This window comes from Vespula vulgaris, chromosome 11 (genome assembly GCF_905475345.1).
Source record: "Vespula vulgaris chromosome 11, iyVesVulg1.1, whole genome shotgun sequence".
Classification (NCBI taxonomy): Eukaryota; Metazoa; Arthropoda; class Insecta; order Hymenoptera; family Vespidae; genus Vespula; species Vespula vulgaris.
Window position 1 is genome coordinate 7,479,209 of NC_066596.1, and position 27,067 is coordinate 7,506,275.

The following is a 27,067-nucleotide window of genomic DNA, read 5'->3' on the forward strand; positions in this document are numbered from 1 at the left end:
GCGATAATTAAGTTGATCCGTTTATACTCTGTATTCGATATATCCGATATATTCGATCTGTAAATTATATCGAGCAAAGTCGAGTAGCTTTGAAACGAAACCGCGGACGATTCTCGAGCGAGATCCGAACGGAGCCCGGCCAAAGTCCTTCGATTACAGTCGGGCTTTTGTACCGAGCACCCGAGAAAGAAAAATCTCCAACGTTTCCTCGCAACGTTTCTGCCTGCTCTCGGCAACGGTCCAATTCCGTGGACGTACAAGATGCGGACTCTCCGACGCGTGCGCGAGCATGTTCGTATAAAGCGACTCTTCCATTGAGCGAATTGGTTAACCAGGTTAAGTGCGTCTTCTTTCGTTAGAAAAGCTCCACGAAGATAAAAAGAAAAAAGGGAAAGAGAGAGAGAGAGAGAGCGTGTACGCGCTCCGGACGACGGACGACGACGAAAGGAAAACGAAGCTTTCCGCTTTAGACGACGAGGTACGACGACGAGGACGTCGCGTCGGCTCGACGCTTTGCCACTCGTCGGCAGCTTTCCTCCTAATTAATACAATGCGAACGATCGATCAAAGTCAACGACATTCGAGTACCGCCGCCAGGAAAGCTTTCCGGCGAAAGAGGGATGCCCTGGGAACTAGAGAAATGGAGACGATGAAAGGCTTGAAGTAGGGGGAGAGGGAGAGAGAGGGAGAACTAGAATGAATTCTCTTCTTTCTGCTTTCCTTTCTTTCTTTTTTTCACGTACGCTTTTCCCTCCCTCTTTCTTCTCTCTCTCTCTCCCTCTCTTTCTACGTTCGACGTGCACGCGTGAACAAGCCGAGGCCTTAAAAATCCAAGTAATCGAGAAGTTGCGTGTGCCCTAGTTTCCTCTTCCTCGAACCCGAACTCGTCCGTACCATTTCTTCGGTATCGGTTTTGTGGCTGCGACGGAAGACACGGAGAACGAGAGAAAAAGAGACAAAGAGAAATAGAAAGAAAAAGCGTCGTCTACACCTACCTACTCGACGTTACCTCGTTTCCATCGCGTTTTCATTATTTCCATCGATTTCGTTTCATCCGCGCGAAAGACGATGGAAAGAGAGAAACGAGTGCAACGAACGAACCTCTTCGTCGCCTATTTTTCGAAATCTACTCGACTTATCTTCCAGCGAGTCCGTGCGATCGCTTTATTTCGTTACGAACTCGGGCATTCGTCAAAGTAGAAACAAAACGGCAGTAGTGGTATCAAAGGGGATGATAAATATAGAATTTTTAACAAAAAGAGAGAACGTTTTTGCGCGTTCGATTAAACTTTCGATGACTTGGAGGAGACTTTTCTAAAGAATCGTAATATTAATTCGACGTAAATGGGATCGAAATATCTCTCGCGAGATTATCGCGCTCGCGAAAGTTTCGCGCCGAGTTCGCTCCTCCTTCTCCTCGGTCTTCCTTAAATTTGCTCGGAAATTCTCGAGAGACGATATCACTTACAATTAGCATCGAGCTTCGCGCTATGTGATCTCGAAGAGAAGAAACGATAAGGAAAAGCGTCCTTCGCAGCGTTTTCTATAGATTCACGCGTAAGTAGGAAGAACGCGAACTTGGTCGATATCGAGCAGCGTTGTCGTCATTAGTTCGGTAATAGAATCGTCCTGAATTCGACGAGCTGGGAATTACTCGTTCGCTCGATTCCAATATCGAGCTGCCGCTGCCGTCGCTACTGCTGGTGCTGCTGGTGGCAGCACAGTTTCTTCCGCGTTGCTACGAAATTTTCGCGACTGTCCGATCGTCCAAATCGTTCTTTACGATTTCTTTTCTTTCTTCTTCTTTTCTCCTTCTGTCTTCGATCATAGCACGCGTTCGAGTTATCGACTAGAGAGTTAAGTCTGGTCGTAGTTATTAATATGCAACGGGAGACTGCGACTCCTAGAGGACGTTGATAACAAGACGCAAGATCTTTCGACGGAGTCGTGATCGTCCATACCGTTGGATGCTTTGTTTTATAATGGACCGTGAGCGAGCGAGAGAGAGAGAGAGAGCGCGCGAAGGATTTCGAACTTGGTAAACTCAACTTTCGTCTTTGTACCGTCGCTCGAGTACAAATTCCGTAATCGAATCGAAAAGATTTTTGTGTTTGCTCGAGGTGTAACTTGCAATCGAAAGATATAGAGAAAAAACATGCACCCTCGTTTCGTTGGAACCCTAGTCGCGTCTTTCGAATCGAAACCGAACGCTGTGATATCTTCTCCGTGCACAAATTTGATTATAGCGCCAACCAGAATCGGCCTTTTAAACGAGCAAACATTGTCCGAGCGCTCGCCACCGGAGGCTACGTTCCCGTCGCGTCGTCGGTGGGCCGAGCGCTAGCGGGGCTTTGTCGCACGGTAATGGCGGGGACACGCCGGAGCGTTTACGTATACGCGTTCGCGGCTGTACCTCTGGATCGTCGACGAGTGCAATTTTATACTTTCCTTCTTTTTTCATTATTAATATTATTATTTTTTTTTTTTTTCTATTACAATCACGCTGCTCGACGCGATTAGAATTATCGACGACGGATGCACCGAGGAGGAACGAAGATCCTGGTAGGCTTATTTCCTGTGAGAATAAAAAAGAGAACGATGATAATAATAATAACAATAATAAGAGAACGAAATGGATAAGTCGATCGTCGCAAAAGATACGTATGTAAGAATTTTAACGTACGTTTCGTAAATTCCTTGGAAATTTATCGGTGACGCTCGACCCCGTCGATACGAAGAGCCAGAGATATGACAAAGGAACGCGTTTCGATCGACAGTCCATTTTCTATTTTCTTGGAAACACCTTGACGTCGAGTCAAGTTCTCGAGCCGTCTCATTACGATCGTCGTTATATCGACAACGATCGAAACGTCTTCGATTTTAATTCGCAGAGCCAAAGTACGGTTCCATTTCGTTACCGTCCGTACTTCTCTCGAGTGCGTCAGGAAAGCAGCTTTCGCCATTTCCTCGACACGTCGCTCGTATCCAAAAAGCACATACGAGTTTTTATCAGCCGCGGGCTAACGGAAGAGCTCGCGCGAACCTTCGAAACGACGGTTTGCTCGTCTTAAGTGCCCATCCACCTATCTCGTTCTCCGACTGGAAGCAATCTCGTGGCGAGGGTGGCAAGGACAGGACATTCTTGCCCTATCCTCCTATTTTCTCCTTCTTTCCTCTTTCCTCCTCCTCTTTCCTTCTCCTTCTTTCTTTCCTGTCCCTTCCTACTTCTCTAGCTCCGGCCATTAGGCGATTCCCACTCGACTCGAGAACGTCGACAATAACGTTACCCCGACGCGACGTCGGCCATGGTCGTCGAGAACAAAGCTAGCGCGTTCTTGCAAATGCGTCCGATCTTATTAGTGGAAGAGAGAGGGAGAGAGAAAAGTTGCCTCCTTCTACGAAACGAAACCACGAGAAAGATTTTTATCGCATTTTTACGGGTCGTCGTGTCTGCTAGCAATATCGAATGTAGATTCGCACGGGGGACACACGCTCGAGCAATTTCACAAAACCTCCTCCTACGTTTCTTGCCTCGTTTTTCACCGTAGCCTTTATAATATTTTCCTATCGATCGAGCGAACGGGAAAAGTAACTTTCTGTCTGTTCTCGACGTCGCCCTTTCTGCGCGAGCGCGAGTACCTTTTTTCTTTCAAAGAATTCTCTCTTCGTTTTAATAAATTTCGTGCGCCAAAAACGAAACGTTTTTGACGTTTTCGACAGCGCCAAATCGTAAGAAAGATGCGATTAATATACGGATAAAAATCAGAGGTCGTGGTAAACCGGAAGACGACTCTCGGCATCGACGAAGAGAGTTTCGTAAATTTTAATCGCTCCGAGCGATTCGGCGAAAATTTTCATCGATCTCGGAGCTTTTCGGCCAGTGAACGCGAACGCGAAATACGCCTGCGTATGTACGCTTACATAGGTGTACATAGACGTTAGACGTACATAGACGTCGTCCCTCGAACGAAATGCTCTAATTAAGTTCTTCTTTCACAGGACAAAGACCGACTCGCGCAGAAATTCGCAATTACCCGAACCGCGGGAGCGTCTCGCAAACGCGCGCTTGTAATTCAGCCCATCAAGACGACGACGTTTTTCGTGTCAAAAATATAACGAGTCAAAGCGTCGAATTGGACGGGGCTTCGAGCTCAAAAGTCGCTCGCTACTGCTTTTCTCAGTTTTTCTCGCTTTTACGTTTCCACCATAGACACCTTTTCTTGCGGGGTTTCACGTCCGAAGAAAAGACGTTATTTTTTTAGCCGACAGCACTAAAAGTATTACGCTTGGAGTTTCGTAAGAGAGTGTTCCTTGGGAGCACCGCACGACCCTCCACCGGCTGATTTCGTTGGGTGGCCGATCGAGGAGTCGCGACAGGTAAAAACCGTCGTCTTCGTAGACGCTTACGTGGAAACGCACGTATACGACGATGCGTCGTTTCCGTGGCAGCGCGTGATACGTCGTCGTAGCGACAGTTGCGCTGCTCGAGTGGACGCTACGAGAACCAAGGAGAGACAGAGACGGAGATACGGAGGTACGGAGATGGAGGAGTGACGGGATTCGAGCCGTGGGGTGGTATACGACTATGATAGTTCGTTGCATATTTCAGGATTCGCTCGCCGAGAGAGCTTCTCTCTCTCTCTCTCTCTCTCCTATCTTCTATCTTACGTCACGGCAAGAGAGGCGAAAGCTTCGTTATTTGGCCTGAAATCGGCGGATGCCTCCGAGGAACGTCATTAACGACGCCACCAAAGTTCACGCTCGTTCGACGGCATCACTTTCATTAAGGAAAATGGCTCCGGTACAATGAAATTTCTGACCAGCTATGCGCGCTCGGATCGTTCGAACGGTATCTTCTCTTGGTTCGTGATCGTGACACGAACGACGTTGGTCGATACTCCTCCCGATGACGTTCGCGATGATAGAGATAACAACGAGCGAGAAGGTTGGTTTTAATCGACGGGAACTGCGACATAGTTTCCGAGATGTTGGTTCAGCTTTAACGCGTCTTTCGCTCGGCTCTCTCTCTCTCTCTCTCTCTCTCCCTCTCACTCGGCTGCCTGCTGGATACTAGAATTACAAGCCGAGTCTTTGGGTTAGCGAACCCGTAGACGCGTTATTATTGCAACGAGATCCAACGAGCATTAAACAACGACAGAGGTCAACGAGATGCGTTCGCGCTCGTCGAAACGCTCCTCGCGGCGTGTTCGCGCTCTCGAACCGAGTAATCCGAGTCGAGTTTGCGGCCTCGAACCTGTCCTCTCGTCGGATGGAATCGATAAAATGGCAAACGCGACGATCCAGATCGATCGCACGACTTTCCTACGTCTACCTGCTTGGTTGGGTTACGGGCTTAACTCCGAAGCCTTCAAAGTTTATATTATAATTCGCGTTTTATCTCTTCATCCGTTTAATTCGTCGTCACGTAATTTTCATTTCGAAAGGATATATGCAATATTCTTCTTCCTTTTCCATCGCGATTGACTTTTCACCGATAAAATTTCTATATAAACGCGATTGATCCTCCGTCGAGCGTGTTTCCTTTGCTCCAACTTTTTTTATTTTATCTAGTCGATAAACTGATATCACTGGCGTTATTAATCTCGTACCCTATTACCACGCGACGTTCGCCGCGCGCAAAATAATAATTTTTCACTTTTTTCTCCTTCTAGTTCGGTGGAAACTCGATTACCGAGTACCATTGTCAATCAGCGATCCATTGTCGCGCGACATCGGTAAAACGCGATGGTCGATGCTTGATAATTCAAACGCGTGGCTTACAATTACGTACTATGAAAATTTCATCTTCATTCTCATTCCAATTTTGAGACCATTCATCGTTGTATTAAAAAAAGGTATCGCTTTTCTTTGTTCCAGGTACGTAAACGAGATTGTCCGACGAGTCGGCCGTTTGCGGTAAGTCAACGATTTGTAAATTTAAAAAAGGATCTTTCGTACGACCCTGTAACGTAAAGAGTATGTCCGCGAGAGATAAGAGATGATTGTTCGACGCGATTCCTGGAACGGAAGAAGAGCGAACGAACGCAAGAGCTTGGAAAAAGTTCGTTTTTGCGACTAGAATCAGTGTGTCCTATCGAATATCGCGTGCGGTTGGGAGGAAAGACCACGCACGAAAAGAGAGACTATCGTAAGAACGATCGAATTACGAGAGAACGCGGTACGGCGTATGACGGTCGCAGATGAGCGAACGACTCGGAGAGCTTTTCGGAGAATTCGGTATTAAGAGTATTCTTCTCGTTCTCGATCGTTCGAGACTTAAGATCTACGACGATACCCGCGAAACTTGTGTCTCGTTTTCGATCGAACAAATTCTCTCTCGTTTGGTCACATACAATCGATGGGACGACGAAAGAGATTATTAAAAAACCGGTCGAGCTCCGCCGTGTCGTATCATCTTTTGGCGAGAGACGCGCAAACTCGATGGCACTCGAAGCCGGCCGAGATATCGCAACCTCTTTCGAAAGGTCCACCCTCGCTCGTTCTCCTTCTCCCTCTCTCTCTCTTTCTCGAGCCCCACGGTCCTTCATCTTCACCTTGCATCCCTCTTGGGGTTTCTTCTACGAGCGAGTCCTCGTGCGCGTGTGCCACTTGGTAACAATGCATCTCTCGTCCCATCGACTACCTTTTCAAAGAGAAAATCTATTAAAACGTCGTCGGTAAAACACCGATTCCTATCGTAGTTATGTGGGACAGAGCGCGTGGGCGGCACATTTCGAGTCGAAGACTTAAAAACTCGAGACGGAGAAGGAGGGCACGATTTCAAAGGAAAGATTCTTTCAACGTGCCCGATATAATAGTTCGAGAGGAAGAGACTCGGATCGTTTATTATCGAGTCTAGCGATGTCTCGAAGTCGTACCTTCGAAGTAAAGTACTCGCGCTCGTTTTCGTAGGTACGTTACATTCGTATTGTACTCATTTTATCCTTTTATCCGTCCTATCTAACGGAGACGAAACTCAACGACGTAGACGGATATCCGTTGGAAGCATCGGTTGGAATATATCCGTTCGTTGGACGCGGCGAGTAGTACTTGGGTATCACGGTTTGTAACGACCGATAACGAATCCCCGTTCGGTCATCTTCGGGAGAACGGCCGGTCCTCCGCGAAACGGCCATCCGGGCCAGCCGAAATTGCTTTGTCAATTTCAATCTGGAATTATTTCCTGTCGTAACGCCGACGGTAAACCGTCTCGAATGGAACGAGAGGGCTCGTGCGTAACGATTTCCTCTTAGCGAGTCGAATCGGTCCGATCGTCGTCAACAGGAAATTGCCTTAAGAACGACACACGGCGGCTCCGTCCTCTCTTTCTCTCGTTACGGAATCGTCCTTTCGATTCTACGAAAACTAGCGATTTTTTCCCTCGCTCGGTCCCCACGCGAGAGAGACGTAATAAAAAGGACATCGCCGTTATATTACCACGAACGATATCGCGATCACTAGGACATTCTTCATCGAAAGGAGGAAAGGTAGGAAGGCAGTCGTTGCTCCTCTTTCGCGTAATGCCTTCTCGACATCCTATTTCGGAGAAATTACATGCACCTGACGTGGACGGGTTTACGAAGATAATAAAACTGGGAGAAAAGAGAATTACGAGCTCCGCGAGTGAAATTGGCCGCGACAGAGATCTCCATCGTCGTGGAATCGTGGGTCGGAGCGCGAAGTCGATTTCTCTTCGAGGAGGAGGAGGAGGAGGAGAAGGCTGGCAGCAGAGTTGGAGAGGAGAGGACAAAATAATGAAATCGAAGAGAGGGTGCGACGCTTAAACAACGTAATTCGTTCGCTCATTCGCGATATTAGACCGGATAAATCGAGAGCGAACGCCGGAAGTTGGCCATCGAAACGAACCAGTTGTCTCTTTACGTCGAATATCTCCTTTACGAATTACTCCTTCTTGTCGAAACAAAGACGTCGCGGAATTAATCCGAATTTCGCGTATGTCGGATTTCTCGAGAGAATATCGCTCCGCTCGAGACATCTTTCCCTTTTTCTTTCTAATATTTCGACGGTAAGTAATTTCTCTTAAATGGAACATCGCTTTGGCATACGTATAAAATGCTTTTAAGGTTAATTCAACGAAATCGCTCGAATATCTGTTAACGCTAAGAAAGTTTTCCAGTTAAACTGAAAGAACTTGAAGAAAAATCTAAAACGCGTATTCGTCGTCTTAAAATCGCTAACTAGAAAAGTTCAATTAAATATTGGTTAAGACACTTTGATTGGAAGATTTTTTCTTGCCAAACAAGGGTAGATATTTCCAGGCGAGACATCCTACCTAGCTGCTCTCTTAAGATCGACCTACGAGAGAAAACAGGAACGAGGATATATCATATTTTAGTACTTAAATGAAGCCATCAGCGATATTTGTGCCATCCCTCGACACAATATAGAATCGATGCGAGATAGGACGGAGAATAGAATCGTTTGCCCTCGGGCTTCTTACTCCTCCCCTTTCCTCGCTGACGTCGAAGGTACAAAAGCTTCGAAACGACACGAGTTTATGACGATTTCGATCGATCGGGTTGCGAACGTTTGAAGGTAAAAGGACGAGCTGTTCGAAATTCCTGATAACTACGACGACTCCATCAGAGAGTGCTGCCGCTATCCGTCGATTTACGTTTCGCTCGCGGCAGGATAGATCGACTCCGAGCTCGCGCGGACCCTTTTATCGAGACGTCTCTCCTTTCTCTCTCTCTCTCTCGAGTTAGGAGAAAAAGAAAGGTCGAATGGAAAAAAAAAGAATTTTCCATTCGAGCAAGAGATTCGGTCGATAAACAAAATTGCGAGGTAAGATTTGGAGATTCGGTGTATCGTTTCTCGGCATACGTTCCATCGAATCATCCTCAACGATTCGTTTCTCGTCGATATTCAACGTTTGGCAACTAGGACGCCTTCTCGAGTACATGGTAATACCGACTTTTCTCCTCGCTCTCTCCCCCTTTCTCTCTCTCTCTCTCTCTCTCTCTTCTCGTTTCCCGTTCGCGATTCGTTGCATAATTCACAACGCGTTGCGAGCTTGTCGAGAAGGAAAAAGAGGAACGATCGAACGACGAATTAAAGTGGTTTCGCGTGTACACCGAGGGTGTTTTGAAAAATGAAGAAGAAGAAGAATGCAACAAAGCAAAAAGAGGAAAAAGAGAAAAAAGAAAAGCGAGATGAAGAATACGTAGGTACATATATGCACCGGGTGTGTTGTATACGCGGGATGTCGTTCCTCGGGTACATACACACACGTATATATCTACTAGGAACGATACGATATTGCTCCCTGTTGCTCGTAAATCCCTATTTCAATATCCACTCGAAGGTAATTAATAACCGTGCGCGTGCGTCGTACCAAGTGTCGAAACCAACGAGGGAGAGATAAAGATAGATAGATACTATGGCAACGACGACGAGTAACAGAGAGAAAGAGGCGGGGAGAGAGAAAAGACTTTCTCTGCTAGAATCAAAATTAATTTAGCAACGTTTTATAATACCATCGCCGCTCGGCCGGTCGGCCGAGCGATTTATGGGGACGATATTTTAGCCGTCGAATAGGGGCCGAGCTATGTTACCTGTAGTAGCGCGCTTAATGCAGGAGGAATCGTCCAAACGAGACATCCTGGTCGTTACACGTTTCTAGGGGTATACCGTTGTTAACGTCGGTGCGGTGACAGTGGCAAAAATCCGGGAGAAAACCGCACGAATCTCTCTCTCTCTCTCTCTCTCTCTCTCTCTTCCCTCTGTCCCTGCCTTTTCCCTATTTTTCTCTCCTTCACTTTTTCTCGCTCTCCTCGTTATTTCATTGCCGAGCTTTTTACCCGCGCATTAATTACCTTCTCCAAGGTAATTAGACTACCTCCATAGCGAAAATCGGAGGTCTAACGAATGAATTCTTCTTTCTACTCCTCTTCCTTTGCTTTTATTATCTTCGTTCGTTCCTTCGTACTCTTTTCTCTATCCTCCGCGTCGAGTAGGTACGCGCTATAATCATCGTCTAGGATTTTTTCTTTTCGCTCCTCCATAAGCACGCAGGTGCAAGAGGAAAGCGAATTCGAACGAACCTTGATCGTAAATCAAGGATAAATTTCCTTTGGAAAATTATACGGCGTAATTTCAACATCCGTCTCCGTTAACGGTATACGCGAGATCGTCCTTGTCCCGGGCTCCACTAATCTCTTTCAAGACGCATTGTCATAATCGCGGTAAATATTTCGCCTCGGTCTAAACGTGGCAGCAATCCTATTAGCGGCGGCCGACGTTGCGCGACGCGACGGGAGGCGTCTTAATTGACGCGGACGCGACGATATTCCAAAGCTCGGTGCGTCTTCGAAAACGCGGCTTCCTTCTCAATTACGGAGTAACGAGATTACCTCGGCTAGTCAGCCATCAACGTGCCCGTCCCTTCGATAATTATTTCTTTTCTTCTTCCTTTCGTACGGTTAACAACGGCGTCCTCTTGGCAACGACTCGTTCGCGTTTCGACGGAGGCGGTACCCGACGCGCTCGTTGCAGTCCGAAAATAAATTTTCCTTCCTTAATAGCATCCACTTTGCGCAGCACAGTTCGCGGATACAAAGAGAAAAGGACGAGGTATATTTGTTTCTCTTTGCGAGAAAACGGTAATAGAAAATGCAAAGAGCACGAGAAAGAAAGGTGGAAGCGTCGTTGGTACTTTGATTCGACGGACGAAGGAATAGACGAAAGTGATTCGATTCGACGAAACGAGAAAATAGAAAGGAGAACGATATAGACGAAAGTAGAAAAAGAACTCTCCGCGCGCGAGAATCGAACCTAAAGAGATTCCATAGGCGAACGTGTTGGGTGGTTGAATATGCATTATAGAGATTCGTCGGTCGTCGCCGAGGCGTAAAATTTCTCGATGCGTTTCCCCGGGGCATATAAAAATATCCTTTCTACTCGGCGGGACGGCGCGGAGCGACGATAGGAGCACGACGTTCAAGCATCGCTCTGGTGTTTCAGCCTCGATCCGCTCGGTCAATGTTTATTTAAACGAAGAATTTGCATTGTAAATTCACGCTTCTATAACGTTCCCCGCGAAGGGAGTAAGCGCGGAGGTGGACAAGGAGCACCGGGGGATCTCTCGTAGTGCTCGGTGTCGGTCACGGCGGAAGGCTCGAACGCGACTGTGTATTCGGCTAGGAGAGGCGAAAACTCGAATAAAATTGTCCACTCGAATTGGACGGGTTAATCAGCGAGAAGAGCGGCAGCGAGTGGACATCGTCGTCGTCGCGTTCGCGCAACTGCCACCGGACCGCTAACCCCGGCAGACGTTCTAAACAATTTTCGAGTTTTCAACGTCGGCGCTACGCTAAATTGCAGAGTACCATTAACCGGTACCACAGTGAGTAAACTCCAACGGCGGAGTAACTTCGTGCAAACGTAATATACCGGCTCTCGCGATCTCGACTTTTCTCTTTCGCCTCTCTCTCTCTCCCCCCCATTTCAGGCCGCCTACCGCTTTTGCCAAGCGTTTCTCCTTTCCCCTCGTACGATCAAATCCGTCGAAAGAAAACTCTCTTTCTCTCTCTTTACGCAACTTGGACTCAGTAAAAGAGATCAATTTACGAGGAGCTTCGATCAAAGATAGCGAGAACGTTGACGCTATCGAGAGAACGCGAGGGGCGATACTTTTTCCATCGGCTATCGATTATCGAGGTCGAGAGCATCGGGCAAGGCGCCGGAGGAAATTACACGAGACCGTCCTTATCGGTTCCTTCTACAAACCACGATCGTTCTCGGGTGGAAACGAAAGGAAGGAGAACGGGCGTTAGGTGGAAACAACTTGTAGCTCGATACGTGACGTCCAACGGTAATGGGGACTGGCCCCGAGACCGGTTTACGGGTTCGACCGGGCTCGTTTACTTTCCCAAAAACGGGGCTCACCGAAGCGACGGAGGGAGTCGCGTCGCCTGGATCGATCGCACGAGAGAATAGCCGCGAGCCGCGAGCGAGGATAAGAAAAAGGAGATCGAAATGACGATCGAAACGAGATCATCTTGCGCGTTCGCATTTATTTCCTCCAATGTCGCTACCTGTCCCACGTTACTCCTCTCTTCGCCCAAGACGCAAGACGCACGACGCGTTATACGAGATCAGCGAAGCGGGCCGTCCCGCGCCGCGATCGATCTTTTTCACCGAATCTACTCCTCTTTCGCAAGCACGGATTCGCAAGGAAATCCCTTCGGTAGATTCAATTACGAGTGCTTTCGTCGATAGAGTGAAGCAAACGTTGAAACGTCGGTCTACAAATACCGATGAGTATCAATCGGATTTCCGTTTCCGTTTGGTTTAGAAGAAAACTTTGATTCTTCGATCGCCGTTCGGCCTCGAGGCTTCTCGTTGTTCGAACCTCGAGGCTTTTGTCATCGACTCGGACGGCCGGCTCCCCTCGCTTTTCCGATATCGCGAAACTTTTAAAAGAATTATTGGCCTCGAGTATACCACCTACGGGGCAAACGGCTCTCTTCGTTTCGTTCGTCGGAACCCGTCGACTCCTTCCCGCTCCCTTTCTTTCCCCTCGTTCTCCCACCCCTTCCGATTTTTCTTCTTCGTCGTCGACTTTCCTCTATTTTCCTTGCTCCTCCATTTTCCTTTTCCTTAACTTCGCTTTCGAACGAACGAAAGAGCTTGGACGTTTCCCCGACTTTGTAAACACTCGCGAATACGCACGGCCCTCTGTTCGGTCACGCGCAACATCGCCTATCGAACGCGTATCGGTCAGTCGGATGTTCCATGAAAGACCATGAAATAATTACTCTCCTGCGAAAACACCGCTGCTAAAAAGCTTTCCCTCGTTACCCTTCCTCGGAGTATAGCTCTGGATACGTACGCTTATGCGCGCGCGTCCGTCCGGGTCTATACAAGTCCATCCAGCGGCGTGGATTAGTTTCGTAGAAACTCGAAAATTCGATACTTGGGTATTTTCCAAAATGGAGAAGAGTCGAGAAAATGACCGAATGCTTTTCGATCGATCGTATCGGGTTTGCGAAACGAAGGAGATTATCGAGTACGAGGTGGAATCGCAAAGTCGATCCTATTATTTCGATTACATCGAACTTTCCCTCCTCAGTAGATTTACGATGTCGTATTCGATTATAATAAAGCGATGACGGTCTCGAAAGAATGTTGAAACGTGGTCAGAAGTTAACGATCGAACGTCCGTAAAGTCTTGCGAATAAAAAGTTCGCAGGAGGAAGAATTTTAACGACGTCGACGTCGCCACGATCTCGACCGTAAATTTAGTTTCGTCCTTTTCACCATCGTTGTTAATAAATGTAACGTTGCTCTGAATATGTATGATCCTTTTGTGGACATTGTATATACCTGTACATAGACGCGTATAGAGTGTATTCAAGTCGGTGAGATATAACTGCGGAGGATCGTTCTAAAGCGGAATTGAATGAGAGAGCGAGGGGGGAGGGAGAGAGAGAGGGAAATAAATAACGCCGAATATCTACTCCGAGTGGATCTCTCCTTAAAAACTTTCCGGTGTGCTTCCCAAACTTGCATATTTTTTAAGCATAATATTTTTCTTTAACGCCAAGAGAAAAAAGATAAAACTAATACCGGTAATAAAAGCAAGAGGGATTTCTGTGCCGCGAGGAGAAACGAGCGACGTCGTCGAAAAGTTTGACTATCGATGCCAAGGAGATTTATGATCTCGACGTATACTTGCTCGGGTAGTGTACTTCTCCGAGCAAAATACTACGACGACGACGACGAGTAATACGATTTTGAGTTCGGCGCTTGTAAGTAAACGCATACGCGTGCGTGTAGGCGTGCACGAGCGAGCACGGATGTTCGCTCGCGCGTGCCTGCCGTAAGCATCGCGAAAGGGTGAGGTACCTAGGGAAGGTCCTTTGACCGGCTACCGCACGAGTCCGTCAGGCATGCGTGTGCTCATTTGCATGGATTAGCCGCTTGTGCGAGCTTTCGACGTAGACTTCTCCTCTACGTCAATGCGCATTAGCTTCGACGCAACCCCTCGCCTACGTGCCCTCTGTACGGGAATAGATTATTGCATAGATTTAACATTCCCGATGCGCTTACGCATGCCGACAGAATCGCGACGGCTTCGCGAACGAGAAAAAGGCCCCGACGCCGAAGGAACCGATAGGAAGCACCACCGACCAACTCGTAGGAGATTTTACGATTCGATCGGGATCTCTGCCGATCTAGTCGCGCCGTTCCGATCGGTGCCTCTTTTCCGTTTTGACTTTTTCCCGACAAACGTTGCGAGCTATTTCATTTCGTTTCGTTCGACGTGGCTCCTATAAAAAGACGTAGCCCGGACGCGTTTCAAACGAACCGATTGTACTCGACGAGAGTACAAGATCGCGAGTAATTTGGAGTTCGCTTGTCGCGTCGTTGCCGGACAAAAGGCAGTAGCGGTACAATAGCCGCTTTGTTTCCTTGTCGGTTTTAAACGCATCGCCAGGAAATGAGGTCTAGCCTCTCAAATATATTCGATTCGTCTCGTTTCGTTTCGTTTCGTTTCGTTTCGTTTCGTTTCGTTTCGTTCGATTTCGCTTCGTTCAGAACTAGGCGCAGATACAGAGTCGAAGAGTCTTTTTCGTAAACGAAATGGCCTCGGTTCGTTCTCGTATCTTCTATCTCGTATCTCTACTAACAAGGCTTCGATATCGTGTATGTACCTACCTACCTATCCAACTGCCTGGCTGCCCGCCCGCCCGTCTGCCTGCCTACCTACCAACCTACCTACCTACCTGTATTTTATCTCTCCGCCGCGCCAGCTCGCGTGCACACGGTTAATAGCCAATAGCGGTAGCCTCTTTCGATCGAAAATACAAAGCTTGTCATTGAGCCGCTACGAATTTATAGCATTCCGATTGTTTCGCAAACAGCGTTACCGGTATGGATCCGAGTATATCTAATCGCTTATCTATGTACTATGTTTCAAAATTACGTTATCGTTTTAAAACTCGAACGGAGGAACGTAAAGCGACGCGATCGGTTTGGGTCAACGACAAATCGTTCGTACCAAAGTCGTATAATTATGCTTTCCTGCGAAATCCAAGAAAAGACAAGAAGGAAAGAAAGAGAGACAAAGAAAAGAAGCGAAGAAGAGGATCCAAGTTCAAAGCAGCATCCTGTGCCAAATCGTAAAATTCTTAATATCGCGTAAATTCTTACTATTAGTTTCGATCAAAGCGAGTAGCTCGATAGCTTATCGCATAAATTTAACGTTCCTGGAACGTTTACCCAGCTACGTACACTTTGCTTGTCCGGCGTAAGTTACATAAACCCAAAGGCACAAAGGTAAACCAAAGGCGGACGAACCAGCGACAAACGTTGATTGAATTCCGAACTTCCGTTTATCTGGCGCGCAGCATCCTTCTGAGCCGACGCATACATGGCCCCATACGTAATCCTTCTCTTTCATCGTTACCCGCGTCGGTCTTTGATTATTAAACGATTACGATCGCTCCGACGTAAAGACCCGTCCTCGCATTACTGTACTTTCTTCCTGCGAATTAATACGAAACGACGGGTTAACGAAGATTTTACTTTCGCGAAAATTAATTAAGCCTGCTTTTCAAAGTTCCTCGAGGAGCGTCGTCGATGGGAGAGTGGTGGTTACGTGGTTAGCGGACTTTGCTGGAAGAGAAAGGGAAGAAATAGCAAAGGCGGACTCGCACCGATGAATATTCATATATTATAATCGAGCCTCTCTCTTTTTCTTATCGGACGCGAGCTAGACGTCGTGCGTGCACGACTCTCTTTCTCGCCTTTTTCCCTCTTCGACTCTTGCTCTCGTCGACTCCTCGTCCTCGTTCTCCCGTGTTTTCCCGTCCTTCCCTCGAACCGAAAGACTACGGACTTTGATGCATGCCCGAACGAGGCAAGAACCTCGTTAACGTTCGCGAGTCCAAACGAATCATTTATCACGCCGTCGTTCACAGATTACCTACCGGTTATCCTTCGAAGAGCAGCAAATTCGATAAAACGGAAAAACAGGAAAATATGGGAAGCCGGAGACGCAACCCCGTCCTCTATGCCTTTCGATTAATTAATGCCCCCGATGTAGCCGAGAACTCTCCGTGGTGGGAAAACTGCATAAAACAAAAGTAGAAGTCGGTTGTGCGAATGAATCGGGAGTGGTTAGTAGCGGGAGGGTAGCGAAGGGTGCTTTCGAGTCGGCCGCGTAACGAGCCGATATCTGCATCGGTGTACTTCAGGGACGCTGAATTATACGGCACAGAGACCGATAAGAAAGTCGAGTGGCTCGGCGGATCGCTCGGCGGAGCGATCCATCCGACGTGTAACGCGCGTACGGTACGCGCGCACCTTTCGCGTCTCCCACGAGCGTACGCGATATAGAGAATGCAAGATAAATCGAACGAATGAAAAATAAAACAGAAAAAAAAAGCGGAGAAGACGAAAGACCAGTCTTCCTCGAGATTCGATCGGAGCAGAATCGATCGACGACGATCCTTCTCGAGCCTACGTCGGTTTTCGTTCTACCGATCGTCTCTTTATTTTTTCTTTCTATCTTCGACGACGTTGATCGTTCTATAGAGCGCGTAAAGTTAGGAACGTACGCGCGTAACGCCGACCTCTCCAAATCCTTCAACGCTACCGCTTCCGCTCTGTTCGAAGAATGGAAACGAAAGACATCGAGGATCGTTACGTTTCGTTACCGGGTCAAGTGGATCCCGTTAACGAAGCGCTACTCTTAGCATTCAAATCGCACCGTAATGATCCGCTCTTTTTTCCTCTCTCCAACCCTTCTACCCTCGTCGTCCTTCCTCTCTTATTCATCCGACTCTTTTACAATTCCGGTGTCATCGCAAGGGTGTTTGCTCCGACAATTATCTCGTTTCTTTTTTTCCGCGCGAACGACGCGACGAAAAGTCGAGACTTTTGACTTTTCGAAAGAGTCAACGAACGATCCGCTACGTGGATGGTACCTGCTCTCGGACCTATTCCGAGCGAACACGGCTTTATACGTTCGCTTACAGTCGACCATTCGGTACTATCTTATCGAATCGATCCAACGAAAAGCCAACTATCGCGTCTGGGTATTTCGGAGACCGAAGAAGCAAATCATTGTCCGAGTTCCCGGATTTCCTCGGACTCGTACGCGGATCCCCTAATATCGTTTTTAATCGGTTCACCGCGGCAATGGAGTAATTATCGTTCCGTTCTCAGCTGTTGCAATTTTATGCATATGAGAACGAAGGGTGCGCGACGCTCTTCGCGCTTTTGTTTATCCCCGAATTATTTCGTTGTCCGACTCGAATACGCGCGAGACCATTAAATATTTAGCGTCGTGGTAATTACTACCTACGCGTACGTTGCTCGACCACCGATCGAATCGAACGAGATGGTTTACCGATATCGCGCACGAAGGAAATATACGCGCGAATTAATCGAAACGATACGAAGTAAGATAGACATTTGGATTCGGTCGCTATTTTCGTTCGTACGATATCCATTTCTTTTCGGCATCTTTACGACCTACGATCCCTCTCCTCCGAGCTTACCTAGCTCGAACGCTTCCCGCGTTCTTCCTTCTCCTCGTAGACTCGACGCGATTCTTCGTTCCAACGATCTTCCCAAAGTTGTTCGACGCAACGAAGCGTTACCTAACGACCGATCTTTTCGACGCAGACAAAAACAGGAATCGATCGACGATTAATTTGTACGATACAGCGGGAAAACGCGAGTTCGTTCTATTCCCTAAACGATCCGCGATCGTGATATCGTTGCGAAGAAAGGAGAAGGAGATTCCATAAAAAGAAGCGAGAAGAGGAAGAGGAATTTCTTTCCCGATTAGACGGAATCGGTGGGTGGATTCGTTTCGTCGTTTTCTGCTAAACCGCCGAAGAGACGAGAGCCGGCTTTGAGAAAAGAGAGAAAGCTCCTCGTGCAACTCGAATTAGCCCGCTTCGTATTTTTCCTCGCGATCGCTCTCACCTTCTTCCCTCCTAGTAATCTTTTTAACCAGACTCCTCTCGTCTCGATCGACTTTTCGACCATCTCTCGAGTAATCCTTTTACCCACTCCCTCCAGCGGGTAACAATGAAAAAGGAAGAAACGGAGACGAGAGGGAAATTAAAGGTCGCCGGAGGGGGTGGGAAAAGGTTGCTCGTAGTCGCGTCACCAGCGATGCTCGCGACGACGCCGGTGGTTCGCGTCTCTGGTTGCCGACTAAAAGCTCCGGGGAACTCGGACCTGGAGTGCCACCTTTTTATCAATTTGCGAGTAACCAGAGAGGGAGCGAGCGAGCGAGACAGAGAGAGAGAGAGGCTGTTTGCGGCTTAGCACGGTATAACGTTTGGAGTATATACCAGTTACCTTTTCCACGGCATACAACAAAGTCTGAAAATAACTAAATCGCCACGGCCGGTAATAAATTCGTTCGACGATTTTATTCTCACTCGTAAATCTCGTCGTCCCATTCACGGCGAAAGCCATGCCTCCGTTCGACGAGTCACTCGACGACGCTTTCATCCGAGACGAGAACGAGACAGTTGTAAAACCAATAGTTTACTCGCAAACCAACGGCGTAAATCAACGAATTAATACTCGTTACAAGTTTTCTTCGTCCCTCTGGCGATTTTTAGCCGTTAAGCGCGAGAGAGATTTGCATTTAATCCGGCGAATTCGTATAGGCGTCGCTCGTCCTTTCCTCGTCGTATCTACGCGCCGTTACGAATTACAAAGTTTTCGCACGCGATCGCTACGAGTCGATAAAGCTTACGGTCGGATTCTTCGACGTTGATCGATATTACTCTATATAGCTGTACGATATAAATGGGAAGAAAATCGCGCGGCTCCTCCTACGTCCTCGCGTAGAAAATGTAATACTTATCGTTCGAAGCCACGATGGCGTATTTAAAGTTTCATAAACATTTATTATTCCATTGACATTAACGTTAATAATATTACTTTTTCTCGTCATAGAGTAGATTTCTAAACGAGCCAGCGCGCGTACGCTACCCGTCGTCGTCTCCCGTCGTAACAAAGCATTTCTTTCGTATCGCTAGGTTCCCCGACGTAGTGGTTTATTTTTCAATGGTACCACGAGAGACGTAAATAACGCGAGGACGCGCCGCGTGGGTGTGGCATAATACCGTACGCCACCATCCTTCCTCTCTTCTGCTCTCTGGCACCTCCGCGCAACCTATAGACAGTCGAAAGTGTAGCATAATGCCGTACGTCCTCGTATAATATACGGGCGGTTGAAAAGCCGAAGAAAAAGGAGGGAAGGAAAGAAGCGAAACGGGTTCGTACGGGACACGAGGAAAGATTCTTCTTCGTCGGTCGCGCGGGAAGAGCAAAAGCTAAATAAATCTCGTCGCGTCGGCGAACTCGTATTATTTTCGATCTTCCTTTTCGCTCTTCCGCTCTCTCTCTCTCTCTCTCTCTCTCTCTCTCTCTCTCTCTCTCTCCTGCCGATAGCGCATTCGTTTTAACGACCGTCGGTACGTCGAGCTGGATGAAATTCAGCGCGTTCGCTCGTTCCCGACGAGGATTCCTTTAGAAATATAATAATTAACGTTTCCGAATATGAGAAAGCGATTCGTTTATTTTTCAACCGTTTATCGCGAACGATTTGCTTCGCGCGACGCCTATAAAACTATTTTTCGTCTACATATATTTACGACATATTTACGAGAGCGGGAAATAAAAGAGAAGAATGGAAAAAAGAGGGAAACGATAGATTCGAAATTACGCAACGCTTTACTCGTCTTCCACTCGTCGTCGACGGCGAATGCGGTCGGCGCGTAACGCGATCGACCGGTCGCTCCGCTTCGCGCATGATCCCACTTTTACGATTATGCGCATAACTCGTGTATTGCGGAACGATCTAAGCGGAATCGAGAATCATGCCGATACATCGAGCGTCGGACGCGCCTTCGCCCGCATCTTTCACGAGAAACTACCTCCTCCTCCTCCTCTTGTCCTTGTTACATCTTACATTTTATAGTTTCAGGAAACAAGGTACATTATACGAATCGCTCGCTTCGTTATTTTCGTTTTAACGTACTTTAGATTCTTTCGAGTTGCCGTCCTATTCGTACGCATATACGTCGTAGTCGTGCTATTTTTTTCGTTAAAATCGAAACGTTACGCATCGAAAACTATTCGGATCGCTAGAAAGGGTCGCGCTACGACGGAAGACTATCGCTACGTAACAAGGCTTTACTTTCGACTTTCTTTGCGTTAAATAATTGTAATTATCATCGGACGACGGCGTAATCGTCGTTAGACGACGCACGATGCAAGGTACACCGATCGCGACTTTGAATAGGTCGACTTTAAGCGTCGCAGTCGTATCGACTTTGCTAGACGTTTTTCTTTATTCTTTACAAATTGAGTCCAGACAACTACGATTGCAACGCTCTTCGTCTCCTAGAGCACAATGTACGCGTTACTCCGTTCTTTCCTTTACCCTGCGTCTCTTTTACTCTTCGAGACGCGTCTTTATCATCTCTCTCTCTCTCTCTCTCTCTCTCTCTCTCTCTCTCTCTCTCTCCTCCTCCTCCCTTCTACTCTTCTTTTCGTCGTCCCTCATTCAGAATCCGTCTGAATGGCGAAACAGCTTGAGCGGGTTTCCAACTGCGCGTCAAATGCAAACGCACGCAAAAAGAGTATTTTTCAGAGGCGACAAAGAATACGACGAAGGGGAGAGGGGAAGAGAGAGAGAGAGAGAGAGAGAGAGAGACGAATAAGAGTACGATCAATTAACTTATCACTGTCAAGATCATGAGATTCGTAGAATTTTGAAGAAAAATCGAATATACGTCGTAACGTCGCGACGATGGAGACACTTACAAGGGAGCGTATATTACGATTGTACTTTAATCGATCTAACTACTGTATTCCTCGCGACCTCGAGAAAAGATCGATTTCGACCGATCGAGGAAGATCGGAGAATACCGATTCGAACTCGGTTCGTTAAACGTTTCTCTATTCACACGCGCGCGCGCTCGCGTAGACGCATAAAAACACAAAAGGAGGAAGCACGCTTTGCGTCCTTTTCCACCTCTCTCAGGATCTCGTCTGTCGTGGTCTGGCGAGACCACGTAGTAACGTCGTTTTTCAGCTCTCCTCTCTCTCCCTCTCGCTGCCCCCCTCTCCTTCCCCGCGACCTCTCCTTCCATGGCTGGCAGTCCCTCGCATCCTCCAGGTTGGATCATCGTCTTTGTTCGTCTCACTCTCGCTTTCCTATCTCTCTACCTTCCCCTAAGCCGCCTTTCTCTTTCTCTCTCGTAAACACGTAGCCGCCTACGTAACTTGCACGGCGTGCAAGTACGACCGTAGTCGTAGACGCGCACACACGTAATCGCCCATGTGTCTCGAGTTAGATGTGTCGGGCCTTCGTGCCGCAGCGTGTAACACACAGAAAGGCGCACTCGTTCGGAGGAGTGCGGATGCGGAGTACATACGGAGTCGAGGGTACGGACGACAGTGCCGCGTACACACCACGCCGTTCAACACGAGCGTTGAGTGTTGGGTCGTGCGTCTTCTCGCGTTCCTCTCTCTAACGAAACATTTTCTTCTCTCTGTCTCTCTCTTTCTCTCTCTCTCTCTCTCTCTCTCTCTCTCGCTCTCTCTCTCTCTCTCTCTCTCTCTCTCTCTCTCTATCTATCTCTTTCTCTCTCTCTCGAATTCTTTCTTATCCGTCCGTCGTGCCGTCTTCTTCGAGCGTCGCGTTTTTTGCTCCGCCGCTCAGACCTTTCCTCGAGAAAAAGCGCTCTACTTGGTTTTACTTCCGTTGAGACAGGATCGTGAGTTTTATCGGAAATAAAAAGAGAGGAAGAAAGAGAGAGAGAGAGAGAGAGAGAGAGGAAGGCCGCGCGAGCCCTAAAAGGATCAAAGATTTAGTAGTTGGCTCGTGTATCTCTTCCGCGAAGAAGGAAGGATGAATTTAAAGACGAGCTCGATCGATCGATCGAAGAAACGAACGTCGACTTTGTCGTGAAACTCGTCGGAGCTCGTTCGAGAGGTGACCAAAGCTATAGGAAATTGTGTAGGGGTTGCTTCGAGAGGGAACCGAGTTATACGGGAGATGAACGGGAAGATCAACGAGGATAGGACGAGGAGAGTGGTGAAACGTCGTCGAGCGGAAAAGTCTGTGGATTCCTCGTTGAAGCTTCGTCTGCGAGCCGAAGGAAGAAACGATACGTGAAATCGATCGTTTGAAACGTCACGAGAGTGAAAAGATGTAACGAGAAAAGTGCGCGATGACGCGTCTGGGAGTGCGCGCGGCGACAAACGTTCCGAACGTTCGATTCGAAAGTGGCGCCTCGTTTAAAGGCCGCCAATTTCGACGAGTTTACGATATTCGACGCGAACGCGTTCTTGGATCTTAGAACGAAGCCAATGCAACGAGCTCTCTCGGGAAACTCTTTGAATTCGCCTGTACCGAGAGTATTCGACGTCGAAAGAGCCCGCACGTTCTTACTCGCGTTGCTGCACGTGATTACGTGCAAAAGCTTGGTAGGATTAACGCGCAGAGAGGGTCGCGATCGATATTAGCTCATTGTTCGAGCCCCTACAGAGACGTTTCCTTTCCAATGGTTATAGAGAAGCATCGATAAATTTCACAGAATTCCAACCTACTTTGACTAACTTTTGAATGCATCCGATATTAACCTCGCGGCGTGTGACTAACGATGTCTCGAGACGATCGACGATTCCGCGTGAATTCGTACGTTTACCTCGTACTTTGGAATCGACTTAACTCGACTTAACTCGAGTCAAAGCGTATCCACTCGTCGAAGAAGAAATTATATTTGCTCTCTGCAAATACGCGTTCGACGCTAGAAACGTCGAACGTAGAAATCGATTCGTTTAGAAATTTGGACGACTCTGTCGAGAAAGTATCGCCGTTCGGATACGTTTGCTTTAGCTTCTTTCGAGAGACGCGCCAACCGTAACGCTGGAAGTCGCGCTACGTTCGTCGCCACATAGATCGGTTTATCTTGTCCCGAGTTTCTCGGAGCACAGAGAGAGAGAGAAAGAGAGAGAGAGAGAGAGAGAGAGAGCGTCTCTCTCAACCGCTTCCGCGCGACCAGGAAAATCTTGTTCGGATACGAGAGAACGTTCCTATTTCGATCTATATCGTAAACTTAGCACCCCTCCACTTGGAAGGAACGAAAATGGCCGGTGAAACCGTCGTTGAGTCGTCGCGAGCCGATTCGCGGCCGGAATCGCGTGTCGCGCCGTTAGCGAAAAAGTTTCGGATGTACATCACGTTTATCGAGAACGTCGATATTGGACTTGGCTCTTGGTGAATATACACGCGCCGATACGAGCGCACACCCACGCTTATCCCGTCCAAGTTATTAATATCGTATCTCGATTATCGGAATCCGTTTCGATCGATACTCGGCTCCTCGTCGACTCGTTTCAAAATCCACCCACTTTTGACCAGGCTAATTCGTCGTGCGGTCTCCCCTTCGAATTCCGATCACGTTCTTTTACTCGTCAATGGTCGTCCCTGTCATCCGACACGTCACCTTCCTCTCTTTGCCTATCCTTCGCTTGCAACAATCTTTGTCTCTTCGTCGATTTCGCGTTTCCTTGTTTTCTTCCTGTTTATACATATGTCATTGTTGTTTTCCTCGTTACTATACACTCGCGTAAACGTCAGAATTTATAAACAGCGACTAGCTTCGCTTATTCTTTACCTACTCGTATCCGCGTTTGCAAGTCTTAGGGACGGCAGGTGCTTAATATTATTAAATGGCTAGCCGATGATGTAATCCAGTCTCTAGAACCTGGTACGAAGAATAAAAGGCTTTAGCCATGACGTTTCCCGGAAACTTACGTAAGAAATTGATGCGATTCGTCGTCAGCACCTGCGCCAACGTTACGCTCTTCCCTTTCTCGTTACTTCCATCGTAATTACGCGGACGTTAATTATCGAACGAATCCCCCTTCTCATCGACGACAAATACTCGCAAAAAGAAATCTCACGTAGAAAATCGGCTCGTCGTTTTTTTAACGAGGGAGACGAGATCGTAGGAACGTTCGCAAGGTCGTACGCACCGTCAACGAAGATATCGCCAGATAACAGTTTCTTCTATACGTTTCGAGGCATTTACGAGGCATTACGAGCATAAACTCGTTAGCAGGGGCTAACGAAGAAAAGTTTTCGGTCGGGAAGATAAAATTCTACGTAATGGGACGAGGTGGTTAATCTTTGTTATTACCAACCACATACTAAACTCTGTACCCGGCGAGTTAGAAAAGTAGTTGCACCCTACGAATGGACAAAGTTTTGTTAACGAACTTTCCGACAGAGTTTGATCGTACAAATTTCATTTTCGTTGGCAAAATCCAAGTATGTACATACATTTTAACGTAGCGCTTCGGGTATGGGAAAGAACGAACCAACGGGTAGATGGATGCTGGGTATAATGGAAAAATGTTCGCGGATAAAGGGTCGCGTCTCGAAGAAACCTAAGGAAATCCGATTAAAAAGTTGATATCGGGGAACCGTCGCGCGATTACGTACTCGTTCGTTCGTTCGTTGAAGGAACGAGCCGAGGGAACGTTTTTGCCGAGCCTACTTTCTATTCCACGCCCGAACGGCGGTCTCGACGTGCTTTAAGTTTCGCGTAGGCGCGGAAGTATCGAATCGATCTTGATTCGGCAAATGGCGCGTGTCAATCTTGCTGTTAGAACAGGGGCTGAGTTTCCTCATCTTTTTTTATCTCGTTCGTATTATCGGTCTCGCGTTACCGGACGAATGACGGTGCCTCGGTAGTCGCTGCCGTACGATTAGGTCACGACGTAGGCCTCAATTAAAGTTTCGCGATCGGTCGTTCCGTCGAAGAGTTCTGGGACGATAAGGGGCGCCCACGCGGTAAGTAATTCGACCTTCCCGATTAAAGCTTCCCGCGGGAACGCAGCGATCGATCTTTCTTTTCGATTCGTCCCTCGGCGATCGATTTAGAATATTTCTTTTTTCAGCTTGCCTCGCGACTAAGGTTCTCGAAGGACCTACACCGAAAACGATCGCTTCCTTATTTTTTTATTTCCGATCGAAGGCACACTCGAGACGCGCCGGCTACCGTTGTATCCGACTCTTTCGAGTATCGGTACGTGCCATCTGAAATTAACCAGACGTTCCGCGCGTTCTATGTATATCTACAACCTCGCGAAACTTGAACGTCGGAGAACGAAGGCACGGCCTATCGGTTTTTATTTCTCTCCTTTTTCTTTCTTTTTTTTTTTTTTGCCTCTTAACCCTTCTTACTTACCTCTTTTGCCTTTCGAAGAAACATTAATTTCATTTCGATTCTCGCGATTTTATTTTCTATCGGACATTCTAACGGTGACGTATCTATTTCGAAGAGAAACGGAGCGGTGATCTAGCAACGGGAAGAGAATCGGTCAAGAACGATCGCACTTTGATCCTACTAATCGCGTTAACTAGAGTCCGATAATCGAAAGAAGTACTCGCAATTAGTTCGTTTCGCCGTTCGTCTCTGACACGATTCGAGTGGCTTTAACTCTATTTGTCTTCCTTATCTATCGTCGATCGCTCTCTTTCAACCTCTTGCAAATTCCATTTCGTTCGTTACGACGCTGGGTTTATATATCCAGCCGCATGCACGCATAGATACGCAAGGAAAAAGAAACGTTATCCGGGGCAAGAACGAAAGAGTAAAACATCTCGAAAACCGAAAAGTCGAAATCGAAGCGTTAAAGTTATAACTCGAGCAGCAGTCGATTAAATAAAGTTAACGTTTCGCAACTTCCTCTTGGAGCTGTTTATAAAACGGAACATTAATCTTTTTTATTCCAACTTATGACCTCGAAACGAGATTTAACGCTTTGCAGATCACCGACAACGATGCCTCTGTTAGAGCCGAGAAACGAACGAACGAACGAACGACGGATGCCGACGACGAACGAACGAGCGAGCGAGCGAAAGCGAGCACCGATCCTTTTTGCCCTGCTCCGCCGAACGAACGTTATCGAGCATACATGCGCGAAGTACGCGTTCGTGCCTCGTCCCATACCCCTCCACGTGCATCACGCATATCGAAAGCGGATTAAAGATTTATAACGGGTATAAATTCGATAATGATACAACCGTTCCTGCGGGACGAATTTGACGCGAACGTTGCCGATTCGTGGCGCGAGTCGTTAATGTAATTAGGAGTTAATGCAGAAAAAGCGTTGAATTTACGCTCGATGTCAGGCAAAATCCATCGAACGCGCGTGAACGCGTAGGTACTCTGGCGGCGTCTCAATGACTTTCGATAATTAACGATATCTGATATATTATACGTAAATCGAGAGAAAATCCAATTTACATTCGCCCATAAAAATAACATTTTCGCATGGCGAATTTTCATCGTCCAGGCGTTTGACCGTACGACGAAGAGGCAAATTGAAAGCATAAGAGAAAAAGAAACAAGAGCGACAAAGGCTCGCGTGGGCGGGCAAGGGCAAGCGTCCTCGATCGGATACCTCAGATAATCCGAACCGAGCGATTCGCAAACGTTGCCGCCAAGACTGCCGTTTGCCAGGGGCACCGGGAGTAAAACATCGGCGAGAAAAGCCGGGACGGCGAGCGAGTCTCTATCGAGGAGAGAAAGAGAGGAGGCTCCAAGACGTTGCCGCGGAATTCCGATCTTGTGCAAGATTATATCCCGAACCTCGTCTCGCAAAAAGAGAGATGGAGAAAGTGTATGTATCTACTTTTTCTCCCGATTCTTCCGTTGGACAATCTCTTTCTCCCTCCCTCTCTCTCTCTCTCTCTCGTACCCTTTCTCGTCGAAAGCACGCGCAAGGATACCCACGTCGAGGTCGGAATCTCGATGTCGTACAGCGCTTCTGGCGGTGTCCTTTTACAGAAAACGCCTGTCCGATCGCCGTAGATATCGGATATTAACGCGTTCGCCGATGCTGCACTGCGTCCTGCAACGCGTCTATACGCCACGCTATGTCTAGGGGATAAATCTTGCGCGCGTGTGGGTGTGTCTATACACACACATACATGTACGTATCTGTGTAAAGAAAAAGAAAGAGACGGGAAACGAGTCGCGCA

The 27,067-nt window shown here is 47.6% G+C and overlaps 1 protein-coding gene across 8 annotated transcripts in view; it reads left to right on the plus strand.

The window, feature by feature from the left end:
• The window catches only part of LOC127067530 (dystrophin, isoforms A/C/F/G/H), a 221,616-nt gene that overhangs the window by 131,805 nt on the left and 62,744 nt on the right, over positions 1-27,067 (plus strand). For 7 of the 8 annotated variants that reach the window (XM_051002552.1, XM_051002554.1, XM_051002550.1 and 4 more), the window contains one exon: positions 5,878-5,916. The exons of the other annotated variant lie outside the window; for it this stretch is intronic. In XM_051002552.1, the coding sequence (XP_050858509.1) occupies positions 5,878-5,916 (39 nt within the window). The remainder of the gene's footprint in view (positions 1-5,877; positions 5,917-27,067) is intronic. 8 annotated transcript variants of the gene reach the window in all.